The 14568-nt window shown below is 39.9% G+C and overlaps 1 protein-coding gene across 3 annotated transcripts in view; it reads right to left on the bottom strand.

Annotated features, from left to right (window-relative positions):
- The window catches only part of ppp1r16b (protein phosphatase 1, regulatory subunit 16B), a 74329-nt gene that overhangs the window by 21030 nt on the left and 38731 nt on the right, over window positions 1–14568 (bottom strand). For all 3 annotated transcript variants that reach the window (XM_046383217.1, XM_046383219.1, XM_046383218.1), the window contains exon 3: window positions 3978–4048. In XM_046383217.1, coding sequence (XP_046239173.1) covers window positions 3978–4048 — 71 coding nt within the window. The remainder of the gene's footprint in view (window positions 1–3977; window positions 4049–14568) is intronic.

Genomic DNA, 14568 nt, shown 5'->3' with positions numbered 1-14568 from the left:
AAGTACGGTGGATCATTTCTGGGTTCAGGTACAGCTTAAACTCATTTTCTTACCCCTCCTGTCACTCTCCTTCACATAATGTCTACCATGGCATCAACACTTGATCAATTCTTTTGGCACTTGCAAATGCATCAAAACATATTAATAAGGAATGGTGCAGGTGGCAAGATAGACTACAGTGACAGTTTGAGAATTTTTTTATGAGCTTAGACAGCAAAAGTATGGTACTGAAAGGCTGTCAGGTCTCAGTATAAGGTCCTCAAAACCCTGAAGTAATGGAAAGCTGAATGACTGATGAAAAGTCTGGGATCACACAGGAATGCAGTCTCATAACTTCACAGCTCAAATCCATTGCAGGACAAGTTAAAAGACTGCCTCAGTCATGTCTGTCTCCGTCTCTGTCATCTCTGCATAAATATTTGAGTGGTTGAATCATTGAAGTAAATGTTTTTAAGTGTGACTCTGGCAGTCTGCTGATGTTCTGGGCCATCATGTGCACTCAGCCACACCTTCCGGAGTTACAGAAGTAAAACAAAGAAGAACTCAGCGCCAGATAAAAGCTGTGACTTGACAAAATATGGAACAACATGAGACATCACTGACCTCAAACCTCAACTCAACGGGTGCTCAAGGTAGTTATGCTCTACAATGTGCAGTAATGCGGCGTTAATTTTGCTAACCAAAAATGTTCATCAACGACCATTTTCTGTGACTAAAACGAGACTCTGAAAAGCTAAAAATAGATCCTCGATAATGAAAACTATTATGAAATGTACATGTTGCTTCACTGACGAGAAAAGACGAGAATAAAATATATGGGTTATATTGAACGTCCAAAGAATGCATATTTTTCCCCAGTGGGACAAAATATAAACAGTGCATCCCATTCATTGACTGATGTGTGAAGATTGATGTGACATGTGCAGATTCCAGAATCCAAGATGATGCTGTTCCAAAACCAACAGCGCATTAATGACGACAACATGACGCAAAAAGGGTTCGGTCGTTTGGTCACAAAAGAAAGAAAAAAACACGCTCAGGCAAAAAGGGAAAAACAGAGTGCTGTAGAAAGGCAGATGGCGACATGAACAACGACATGAAGAGACACGTGAAGGTGCACGACCCTGCCATTAATGTATGCTAGCTGGGTGAAACCTAATGTTGACTAAGCATATAAATTGGCTACCATTGACTGAATGTTACTGGGCAGTCAGCTGTGTCAACTATCAAAGTTTTTAGTTTGAGGTAACAAAATAATCAATGAATGAGCCTGGCTTCCATGTTAACGTCTCGGTTTATGTGTTAGCTGATGTCAGTTCGCTAGCTTCAAAACATTTGGATAGTGATATTGCCTTTTTTTTTTTTACTCACACACAACAGATTAGCTTTCGTTTTTAAACCTAAGCAGCTGTCCACACTCGCTCTTTAACTGTGGTGATTTAATTGCCTCTAAGTTTCTCATTCGTCCAGACTGTAACAACATCACAATGCAAACGATGGCACAAGCCCTCGTTACAACCCCGACTCCTCTGCTTTAGGACCCATGTTTCCATCACAGCGGTCTCACTGAGAAATTAATGAGTAGATTGTGTTTTTGATGCAGAACTAATGACGGTCTGAACACGGCTTCACACACAAAATCCAAACACAAATACATGCGTTCATTGAACAAAAGGCCTCCATTTGTCCTTCACATTGTCCCATGAGATCGAGCCAACCAACTGAAAAATGAATATTCGTCTGTCCTTTCGTTAAACACTGACTTCTTCTTAAGGGTTGACACAGTAAATACTGAAGTGAGCATGGATGTGTGTGTGTGTGCGCGTGCGTGTGTGTTCTGGCACATACAGTTCCCCTGTAAGCCATGTATTGATTAATGTCTCAAACTAGTGAGCTGAGACCAATCCACGGTGTGACATCTTATTTAGAGAAACACCCACCCACACACACGCACACACACACGCACTCTCTCTTCCTTTCATTTATCTCACCCTCAGTCATATTGTGTGTGTGTGTGTGTTTACATGTATGAATTCCCCATTCTTGTCTATATTATGTCCCACCATCTGCATATGTGTGTGTATGGTGGTATTTGTCAAACTTTAGCAGAAGTGAAAAGGTCTCATCTTGAGGACAGTGTGCAGACTGACCCATCCAAATCGCAGATTATCGGGTACACACACTTTCAAAGCTGAAAGGTCAATCTGATCTCTTGGCAGTCAGCCTCCCACAGTTTTTAAAAACACCAGCTATACCGGTGGCGACTGATGGGCTTCAATTTTCTCTCCCTCTGCTCATTTCTCTGCCTCCCAGCAGGAGGCTGAATATTAGGCTTTGAGCTGCCAAGGGGGGGAAAAAAAGACATGGCTGTGTTAGCTGAGGCGCAGCAAAAAGAGGTAAACAAGGAGAGAGGACATAAACTGTCAGAGGTTCAACTGAAGAGAGAGACAAAGAGAGGAGAGGAGGCCAGGAAGGATGAAAGGAAGATACGAAACTGAGGAAATAAATGAGCATCACATCCTTTGGAAATGCTTCAATATGAAGAGCTGCTTGGTGTCTTTTACACTGTAAACATGTCCCCCTCTGCCCATGAAGATGCTGTCTGGATCTTGATGTGAGTTTAAGGACAAAAACAAGATTCTGAGCTTACTCTCTGGGCAACTAGTAAGTGTAAGCTTGTTAGTGTTTGCACGTTGGTCTGAATTTTTACAACAAAATCTGGCATGGATTTGTATTAGTTCTATTGGCACTGTTTTCTAACAAACTACTTCAATCTGCTAACAATTAATGAGCCCTGCTGACCAGTGGCACCAAATGACAAAAATAGAGCAAATAATTTGAGGCCTGCTAACAATTTTGTGGAGCGAATAATGAGAAAAGATAGACTATTTAGGGAGAGCAGTAACCTGTGCGAGATATACTGCAGTGAGGACATCATGGTCATTTTCATTTGTCCACAGAAACTATCCTGAGTCTGACTGGTGAGTTAGCAGAAGCACTGCCAGTCCCGCCATGGTAAAAAGACACAGTATCTTGTAATAGTGTCGCCACAGGTCTGCACTGCACTGAGCGGCTGAATTCTTCCTGAAGCTAAACATTTTCTGCTGGAGTGAGCAGAGCTATAAGCAGTTTGATGCAATTGTTCGGTCAGCCATGATTGTTATTCTGAGAAATGTTATTTTTACCCTGAATTCATTGCACATTAGTCCTATATAAGACAGTGAAGAAAAGATAAAATGTAAACAAATTTTTGTATACCGGTCCAGTCTCTTGCACTGCGGTGACAGTTGGAAGGATGAAGGAAAAAACACATTTCAAAGCAACGGCTGGTTGATGTGTGAAAAAACAATACATGCAATGATTCATTAGTTACACAGATAACTGAAAAGTAGTTTGATTTTGGTGAGGCGGAAGCTTTGATTATCATGCAAGTAATGGCTCTAATTAGCTAGTGAAAATAGGCCTGATCCTCCTCTATCAGCTTGCTACATCAAAATGGACCGATTTCCCCAATACTGAACTCATTTCCTCACTATTAAAAATCATTTTTTCACTGTCATAGACCCTCAGCACATTATTCTCCTCCACAAGGCCTTTAGTTCCCACTGCTGCAAACTAATCACACCAGGAAATGACTTAATTATATTTCCATAAAGACATGGATGCTAATGGTGAAGTCGGAACTAATAAAAGTTTTAAAAAGAAGGGAGTCACAATGTTTTACTGCTCCACAGAGGCAAAACAAATTAGTTGTGGAATATCAGACAGACCAGGATAAACTCAGGAATACATCACACAGACGGAAAAAGCAGATCCTTTTTTGAAGTGAGATTTTGTAGTCTTAACAAGACGAAGGTGTCTGACATGCAACTGACAACTAATTAGTTATTAGAGGCTAAGTTTCAGGGAAAGACGCTGAGAGAAAGACAAAAAGAGCAGAGAGACAAACAGGTGTAGACACAGTCAGATAACGTTACCTGATGCAGGGCAGTGAGACCGTCTTCATTGCAGAGGTCTGGACTCACATTATTTTTCAGCAGGTAGCGGACTGGTGGAAAGAGAGAAGGGGAAAAACATATTAATGAAGCAGCTTTATCTAAAACAACTGAGAAATTTTTCTATTTCAAATACCAGATTTTGTTTAATTGGCTTAACAAAACTGCATTTCCTCTCCCAAACTGAAATTGATTTAGAGACGTCATTTTACTACACACTTCAAGAATGAATCACACTTCTGTGGCCGAGAATGCAAAAACATTCAATTTAACGTCAATTTAATGAAATAAAGCTCGGGAAAGAAGACATTGTGACATTCTGGCTGCAGGATGGAAGCATGATGAGATCCCATACAACCCAATTCCTCCTGACTGCTCACACAGCCTGCAGGTGCACCTTAACTTAATCTTTTGTTATCCAGTGACATCACCAACCAATCAATCTGTGATCCATTAATCTTACGGTAACATCATGATGCATCCCTGCAGGAACGTCAATCTCTCAAATTATCAGCACTTCCAGGATGTTACCCAACTGACCTTGGGAATATGGATGAATGATGGGTGAGGGGAGGGCTGCTGACGGAGGATGATGTAATGATGCTTGGGATTACACTGTTTGTCTGTCTCATAGTCCAAACAGATAAACTCTCTGCCCTGGACCCTAATTCACAAAATATCAGCTATCACATGCTGCACGCTGGACAACTGCCTGACTGCTAACACTGCTAAATTTGCTGCCCGGAGCAGGAAGAGGCGGCGGCACACAAGGCTCCTTTCCACGTCATTATTGCCATCTCCCATTTTTTTTCTCGTGCTGCCAGCTGCCTTCATTTCACACAGGCAAAAAAAAAAGAAAAAAACAAACAAAAAAAACAGTAGAGCGAGACAAATCAGGTTATGACATTGAGCGCTGAAAGAGAGATGAGAGAGATTTGGGATGATGATTATCACATCTGTCCCCCAGACTGACAGAGAAATGGTCACGTACACACGAACTAGATACAACGCATGTACGCACAATAAGGGGGACTATGACATACGTACACACACACACACGACTGCAAGTTCATGCAGCTGGAGAAACATGCCATTAATCATTTTAATGTTAGCGTGTTAGCAGAGCAGCAGCAGCTCAGTCCCGTGTTGGCATCTACACAAGATGCATTCATCTGCATTTCATTTCATTTCTATACCATGAACACTTACACAGGGTATTTATATAGCTCATTTTGTCTACATGCTTCTTTGGGTTACCTGTGACACACACACACAGACACACCTAAACACTTTCTAATGTTCAACTCAACCAGGCCGGGCTCCCACGCGAGCGCCCTTGATATTAAATGTGTTTTTACGTATGGCTAAAAAGACAAGAGAAGGAGGTCAGGAAGGTCATGGTGAAAACTGACCAGCAGAAAGATGAGTGTTGTGGCTCTGTTAAGTGACACACTGCAGATGTCAGTACTGTTTGATGATAACGGCAGCTGGTCATTATGACAACACATTGTTCCATCCACAAAATAGGGCTGTGCGAGTGCTTTTTCTACAATAATAGCAGAATAGTGAAAGTGCAGCCATCACTGGACGAACTCTATTATCCCACATCCTGGATCTTGCATCTTTTAGACTTCCATTAGGCTTGTGATGATAACCATCATTGTCAACATCCAACTGTGATATCTGAGTCTGCCACAACATTTCCAGCATCATTACAACCATCGACACAGGAGCTCAGCCGGAGTCACGTGTCCGACAGCAGCTGCCATTAAAATCCAGGGCAAAACCAAACAAAATGACTTGCCGCAGGCAGAACTGATTCATTGTTTGTGCACTCCTGCTCAAACAATGAAAAGGTTAGCGAGGAAGTGAAATATTACAGTAAGTGCTGAAAGAAGTGGACCCAAGGTTATGAAGTGCGAGCTCAGTCTGACCGCCTCCAATAACTGTCACACACCACGTCTGCTTTCCACTGTGGATTTGAAGTGCTGTGTTGTACATGTGCACAAAGTGGACTGCAAACAACACATCTCAGAGGAACTACAGTACTAATGTAAACTGCATTATCTGCCATTTTCTTGCAATTAGGTACAGAGGAGTTTGTCATGTTCAGCTGCCTAAGAAGTTTATAACTGAATTCAAATCAACTGCACTGAAACAAAAGTGATGTTTCAATGAAAAACTGAAAAAGTTTAGGTGCTGACACTGGCTGCAATAACAGAGTCAGGCCAGTTGTAAAGACATCATCTAACATTAGCCTGAAACAGATTTGATAAATCCAGATGTGATTACATTCAGTATGTAATAAGAAATACCACCACTGACAATAAAACACGCCACTAATTTATACAATCCATGAAATAACTGAATTTAACCTTAATTAAATGAACTTTTCTTTCATGCTCCTTAATTTGCTGTAGCAAATGAATTAGTACAGCAGTAAGTCACAAGTTGCAATGAGAGGACTCATGAAAATCATGAAGGTTGTTGTTTGTTACTTTTATTGACTGATGGTTTTCAGTTTAGACTTTCACCTTTTTCTGCCCTCAAAAGCGGAAATGTTCAGCTACAGCTGAGCAACGTGGCAGCTTAAACAAAGTCTTCTGTTTGGCCATGGTCCCCTGCTTAAATAAATTTAGTAAGACAAATATTTTAGAACCTCCTTTGTAACTAATCCATCCATCATTTATTTATCATTGCTTATCCAGTGCAGGGTCGCAGATGGGCTGGAGCCTGTCCCAGCTGACACTGAGAGAGAGAGAGGTGGGATACACCCCGGACAGGTCACTAGTTCATCATAGGGCTGATATATCGAGACAAACAAACCATTCATGTGCACATTCACACCTACTGGTAAATTTAGAGTCACTGGTGTGCCAGGAAGGAACACACACACGGACACAGGAACAACATGCAAACTACAAGCAGAAAGGCCCTGGTCTGAACCTTCCTGCTGAAAGTCCGAACCACCGCACTGCACCACCACGCTGCCCTTCTTTGTAACTAATGTTTGCAGTATTTGTATAGATACTGAATATGTGAAGCTTTTCACATTTTTTTTACTGCTGATAAAATAAAACAAGGTGAAAGTAGCAAAGTGTTTAATGGGCCTCAATCTTATTTTATTAGAGCCATGTCGCTTGGCTGTCAGTGAGCACTACAGTAGCACGAGTTTCAGCCTCATTGTCAGAGGACAAACACACATGCACACACACACACTCATACATGCATACACATTCTCAGATCTGTAATCAAACAAACACAAACATGACCAATTAACAAAGTGTGAACACGCTGCACAACGCACCCAACCATAGCTGTTATTATTAAAAATGTGTATGACACTGATTTGCATTTCCAAATCCACAGGTGCAAAAGCAAAAGTGAAGGAAAGGCTCAACAGGTGGTTGCAGGTAAACTACAGTATTGTTGTCCAGAAAGGTTGTGCAGAAATGGATGAAATTAAACTTTAAGTACAATCTTGCTGACATTTCGCCAGTACAAAACTATCCTCAAAATGTACAAATAATTTCAAATCCTTGTTTGTAAAACTGTGAATAAATTTATTTTCCAACAGCTCTGATCAGATAACAGCAGTCTAATTTTTGTTACATCCTGTGTGAACAAAACTCCATTACACCATAACTGCAGAGGTAGGCAGTTTCTTGATAAATAATACAGTGGCGTGAAAATAAAAAATTTAGGATGAGTGACAGAATGAGTGAGTCTATGTGAATACCAAATAAACACTACCCTGTCGCTGACCCGGCTGTTAAACTCCATTTAATATTGACTTGAGTTACATACACAGTCTGTGGCAGTAAAGGCAGCTGTGTGTGCGTACAAGACAAAATTACACCTGAAAGAAGATTTGCAATTCAAATTTATTGTTTTCATGTTATTTCTAACACCGTGTGTTTGTATTTTTGTGATTAGATTGTCCTGTGCTGCATGTTGACCATGCATCAGAAGTCAGATCTGCCTGCTCTTCAGGCTGAAAATGAATTTTAGAAAATATGTGCAGGAGACCAGAGTGAGATTACCATATGCACATGCAAGCAGCACACACACACACTTCCCACCATCTCACAGCTCGATGTTTGATTGGTTTTTAGGGCAGCATGCACCAAATATATATGCATTGGTGCTGAATAACGAGAGAGAGTGTGAGAGAGAGAGGGAGAGAGAGAGAGAGGCTGTGTGTTGATGCATTAGTTAGGATGAAATAGATTGGAATTATGATGTGTGATGTATCAGACGCTGACGTGAAGGAGAGCGAGACAGACAGAAGCATAAACCGCTAGAAAGAGAGAAAGGTGGCTGAATCTGAAACACACAGTCACATAGTTGTGTTCTTGCTTTAATATTAGCAATATTACGCACGTTTCAGTTGCTTTGTTCCTGCTCTCTTGTCATGCATATTTTATGTTGTGTTTTGTTATTTGATTTTTGCCGTGTCTGGGTGGAATACTCAGTTTTTGCTTTCAATTTCTGGTGTGTCTGAAACAATTTGTGTAAACAGCATTCAATAAGGTGCTCATGAAATACAAATGCACTCCAACTTTGGCACAATTTACTGTAGCTGGACTGTGACAGTGGTGTATGAGTGTGAATGTAGGTATAAAGTGTGTATATGTGCACTGATGACGGCCTCATTTATCATGCCAGAATCTGTTATGCAGAAATGCACAGAGTAACACAAACAAAGACATCAGTACTGACGCAAATATTGACACCCCCCGTTCTCTGTTCCTCATTCTTTAAAAATGCATGCAGACATTATCACAGACAACAAAAAATAAAACTTAATTTCCTGCACACTTTAGGAAATGCAGTCATTCCTTTTTCAGTTCAGCGTTCATCTCATTTTGTTTGAATATATCCTGTTGTTTTGCTATACAGTGTGTGTCTGCATGTGAGGTGTTGAGGTGACAGAACTCTTCGATACAGCTCTTCATTATGAGTCTCTGTCATAAAAATCTGCAAGAGCATCAAAACATCAAGCACACAGTACAAACTCACATAATGAGTTCAGTTCAAACACAATCTCTCCCTGCTGAAAGACTGATGGCTGAAATATTCTCTTTTAAAATTAAAAAATAGGGAAAAACACACACACACACACACACAGAGCACATTACCATCAAAACAAAATTAACAAACAAATACAGCCCTATTGAGAGGCATTAACTAATTAACATTTTGTAATTACACACAACTTTGTGGATACATCAACTTACACAAGGGAGAGAGAAAAAAATCCTCATAAACGGGACTTTATTTCCATAATTACAATTGTTAAAATGTCAATTAATGGCATGTATCAGGTACAAAAGAGGTCTGAAATGAGTACTTTGTGAGTTAACAAAACAACTAACAAAGCTCCAAAGAAATTAGGATGTTAACATGTAGGTATGATGCTCGCTCTTAGTTTAACTTATCAGTGTTCTGACATAGTTAGCACTGAACACAAGTACAGAAGAGACTGATGAGAATCTCTTTCATTTTGCAAATATTTTATCATAACCTATACGTCACTGGACAAGTGAAATTTTGACCTGATGATGGCGCTAGAGAAAAAGAGAGAGGATCACTTGAGTCATTAGCATTCATCCTCTGGGATGTCTGCACAAACTTCCATAGCAATCCACCCGAAGCTGGTGAGATAATTCAGTCTGGATCACTAGCTACAACACAAGCATGGCTGAAAGTTAAGAAAACCTGACAAGCTGGATAATTTTTAAATAAGATCATGTTTGACCTTTCTGGTTGATAAATTACTTAAACAATCAAATATCGATACATATTAAGATTCTCTGTTGATTGAATGATGGATGTGAGAACTCATTCACTCTTCATTAATCCAAAGTCTTTTATTCGGGGAGACATTGTGTTACTTTGCCTCTTACCGGTCTCATTATCAGCCAGCAGACTCGGACCTAACGACCAACTTCTTTCCTTTAAGGGATCTTAAAGAATATATCACACAGATCCTGAACGGGGAGTGTCAGGGGTATAAAATGTTCTGATACACCACACAGACCCACACTATGGTACTAAGACATGCAGAGAAAAAGAGGGGCTTAAGTAAACTAAAGCTGGAGACACAAACCATGAATGTGATTCCTATCTGTCTGTACCACCACCCTATGGGACCAAGCAAACACGCAAACACACATGCGCACACACACACAAATCTTTAAAAAGCAATCTATTACACTGAAGGGTCACCGTGGTGATTATCTACCACCACAAAAGCCAGTAACACAACGCTGCAGAAATCTCATGGATGCCTTCCTGGGCAGGTCCCATAAATTCCCATTGAGGGAGGAGCTGGAGCTGGATGAGATGCTTCCCTAAAGATAAAAGATATATCAACAAACAACTGAACAGGAAGAGAAACCCACCCTTCCTTCCTGTTATCTTACTGTGCCTCCACAATAACGTGTGTGTGCGAGTGTGTTTGTGTGTTGGAGATGGAAACAAATCCCACGTGAATGAGTATGCAGGAGTTATTTAGGTCATATGTTTCCTGAACTCCGATTATTGATAAGAGGTTATTCATAAACAGTAATGTCTGCTTCAAAGTGGAACCAGGGTCGTGAATATCATGAATACTAATATACTGTAAGGATTCTACAGTTTTCCAAGACATAGTTTATTTTCAGTATGAGATCCTGCATTTATTAGAGAGTCAGGTGTTATACATGAAAACTCAACTCAACTTGCACAGTGAGGGGAGCCACTGGTTCCAAAAGTATTTTCAATTATGATCAAAATACAACCTGAAAGTGGTAGCTAACCTCATTTATGTTTTTCATAATTCTTCTCACAAATTGTCCCCCCTGCACCTAAAGGTTTTGTATCAGTCAACATTATTTGTTTAACATACAATATATTTGTTAATCTTCATAGAGGGTTTATGAAGATGAAAGACGACCTTGCATTTCCCTGAAAAGTCAGATTTGAACATTGAACCAAAAATGAGAATAAAGAGAACGTCAAAAGCCTGGTTTGTGCTGTCATCTATCACAGCATATATGAAGATCATATCAGATCACACTGTGAAACTGAGTCATTTGTAAATGTACTATAGCCTTCTATCTTTGCAGCTGCAGAGATTAGGATCTTTCAGAGTTCATTTCAGGATTCACTTTTATGAGTCCAGGTATTCCTGTTCTAGAAATCCTTGTCAGGTGATTCATGAGGGAGCCTCGTACCACAGCATATTGAAAGCACAGATGCTATGATCTACAAGATCAGCTGAGAGTTTTAAAAACCTCCAGCTAACAGAAACACAGTAGTAACATTTGCATGTCTCTCGTCGTAGAAAAGCTTTATTTTGTCACTAGCTAAGAGTACAGCACAGTTAATAGCTTGGATGTTCTTACTGTCAGGGTTTAGCTCAGAATGATGACTAATACTGATCCCCCTGTAGGCTCATATCTCACAGTCAATGATTGCTGATAAGGGGGAATGGCCGGTGAAGTAAGGATCAAGTAAAGATATGAGATATGAGAGGGGCTCCGGGAGCTCAGACGCAGGAGAGTCCAAGTGGAGAATTGATTTTCTTTCAAGAGTATCTCCCTTTGCTATACTGATGAGGCAAATATTTGCTATGCAGCAAAGATAGCTGCCACAGAATCCCTTAAATCTCACAGACTAGCTGATACCTAGGGAGAACGGTATATGTAATACACCTAAAATGTCATTATAATCCCCCAGAAACAGTGACTTGCTGGTGGGAGGGCAGATTCCGCAAGCAACACAAACACACTATGTAAACAATTCAACGACACATGAGGCTGCTCATACTGACTACAAAACTTGAATTCTCCTCACTTAAATGAAGACTTTTCCATTTTTCAAAAGAGGACAAAGGAATTTTTGGACGATACAAGCATCAGTAGTGCCGTCCTACTATCAGTCCCCTTAGAACACTCTGCATTTAGGAGGACCCATTAAGTTAAGTCTGCATTTTGGTTGAAAGGCAGAAGTTGGTTAGACTAGCTTGCTAACATTAGCGCTGATTCCAGTTGAGCGCTACTGTGCATGCATGACTTCACTCACACAGTTAGTCAGTACAGAAAATGCAACACCAACAAAGACACACAATTACATTTTCTCACTTTGGAAATTATAATTTTCACCAAATAAATAATTACCTCAAAAACTGAAGTGGATATGAACCTCAACCATGACTATGTTTTTTATTGTTATTGAATAGCACCTTAATATGTTTAAAAATATATGCAACAATATTCCATTACATCAATTCTCCTAAAGCCAGGAGTAAGAGGCTTTTCTGAAAGCTTTTAACCTGCATATTCATTACATGCAGAGCAAGATGTGAAGATGGTAACCATGTTTGATCTTCACATATTTCAAGACATAAGACTAAGTCAGAAGAAACAACAATGTTCAAATTGGCCTATTTTTCAGTGGTTTGAAAGTACAGTACACAGAAAATGAACTAGAAGTCACTCTGTTCTCTGAATATTTCTCATTCAGCTGGCAATTTAGAGGTAAATGATCAAAATACTGCCAGTATTCATTTCTGTCAGTTAGTTTTTGCCATAACCCCATTTCATTCAATTTCTTACTAATTTAGTACAAATGGGAAAAAGCTGATGTAGCACTCATACTCATCAGTGCGCCTCAGTTCCCACAAATGAGATACTTTAATCTTAGAACAATCACAGGACTGAAAACATATCAATAGCGCAGCAGCTTTCAGATAATAGTGTGTGTTCACAATGTGTTCACAATGATCTTAAGGCAAGGTAGCCGTCTCTGCATTCCTGTCGGCTGTGCAGAAAGTAGGCCACTTGGCACGTCCATAAGTAGCAGCTAAATGACATTGGTTTTAGTAGGACGTTAGGAGTGCAGATCATTGATATAATTAGCATTCTGTTGCGTGTTATAATTATCATCCACATGATGAGCTATTAAGGCACTTTAATTGTATGTTAAGCTGCTTTAACAGATGTAGTTCAATAGCACAGCAGTGGAGGCAATTTGAAGACACAATAAACTGTATATTGGGATGCAGCCAATGCTCTGGGGTCACCGTGAGCAAATTAACACTGAAATAGAATAAACACAATATACAATACCATATCCAATAATGCAGGTTTCAATTTGGAAAGATGACTGGAACAAGACAGTGTCAAAGCGCTCTTAATAATGTAACTAACAGACAAATCCGTCATGTGGCCCACTGGCATTGTGGACGCACTGACAAATCCCTGGCACTGTTTTATATTTCACAAACTAGCTCACACTACGAAGAAAATTTCATTGTCTTATTTCATTTCAAGACAAACACTTTGTCATATTAATTTCAAATCCACAAAATCCCAAATAATGGAGCTTTTTCACGGTTTATTTCCATAACACACTGCCAACAGTGTCTGGGTTTCTTTTAAGCTCTGATTCAAAGCTGTTAATGTATATTCAAACTAATTAGGCTGACGATAACACTGATAGCATTCATAAATAGCTGTGACAGGATAAGCTTGTGTCCCATCGTCTTAATAGTAATGAAGAGAGACAATGTGGTTGCTTATATGACTAATGCTATGTTAGTTGCTTACTTAGGCACAGTGATGCGTTGAGCTAAATGCCAATGTCAGCATGCCAACATACTCACAATGACAACAATAATATATTAATGTTTCAGCATTTGCAATGTTTACCATCTCAATTCAGTGAGTTACCATGCCTGTTAGCGCTAAAGAAAACCAAGGATGAACCAAGTGATTTTAGGAATCAAACTTCTGATACGTGATGAAAAATTATGACACATCATCACAAATGTCTCTAGAAATTTTTGGGCCAATCCATCAAGTAGATGTTGATATATTTAACAGGAAAAGTGAAATGCCAAAAGTTGATCACTATAGTGGGGAGGATTCAGCCTCTGGTAACAATGAATGCCAGCCCAAAATTCATGGTAGTGCATTTAACGGTTGTTGAGATATTTCAGTGTAGAGGCAAGTGGTCGACTGACAGATCCTAACATTGCCATCTCTAAAGCCAAACTGCTAGTGTGGTGGAGATCACCTTTGACTGAGCATTTATCGCAGCAGAGCCTACATGAAGAAATGAGACGAGGAACTAATCCAGGCTTCATAATCAGTCGCATCAGTTCAGAGTCACATCACATCAGGTACAGAAACAGATGGGGTGAGGCAACACTTGAATTAATAATCTTCCAAACTTGAAGCCAAGCTGTCCTAAATTGCTACATTAGACATTTTCTGCAGGTTTTGTTTTATATTATACCAACTGACATGATTCAAAAGTTGTGTTGAAGTCTATACATGACCTAAGCAAGCAAAACAGAAGGAGAAGGAGCAAAACTGTAAGTTATGGAGACGAACATTGTCTCAGTAATACTCTGATTATGCAGCAGTGCCCCATCCAATTAACTCCAGCAAGCTTGCTAAAAGGCGTTAAGATAGCAGGCTTCCACCGATTATGGTGAAGGAGAGGGAGGGATAAAAAGTGTGACAGACTGCTGGGAAGTAACTGGGAAACAGAGGGAGGTCATTTTTAATAACAAATTAAA

Source organism: Scatophagus argus, chromosome 3 (assembly GCF_020382885.2).
Source record: "Scatophagus argus isolate fScaArg1 chromosome 3, fScaArg1.pri, whole genome shotgun sequence".
Lineage (NCBI taxonomy): Eukaryota > Metazoa > Chordata > Actinopteri > Scatophagidae > Scatophagus > Scatophagus argus.
This window is presented reverse-complemented; position numbering and strand designations above follow the sequence as displayed.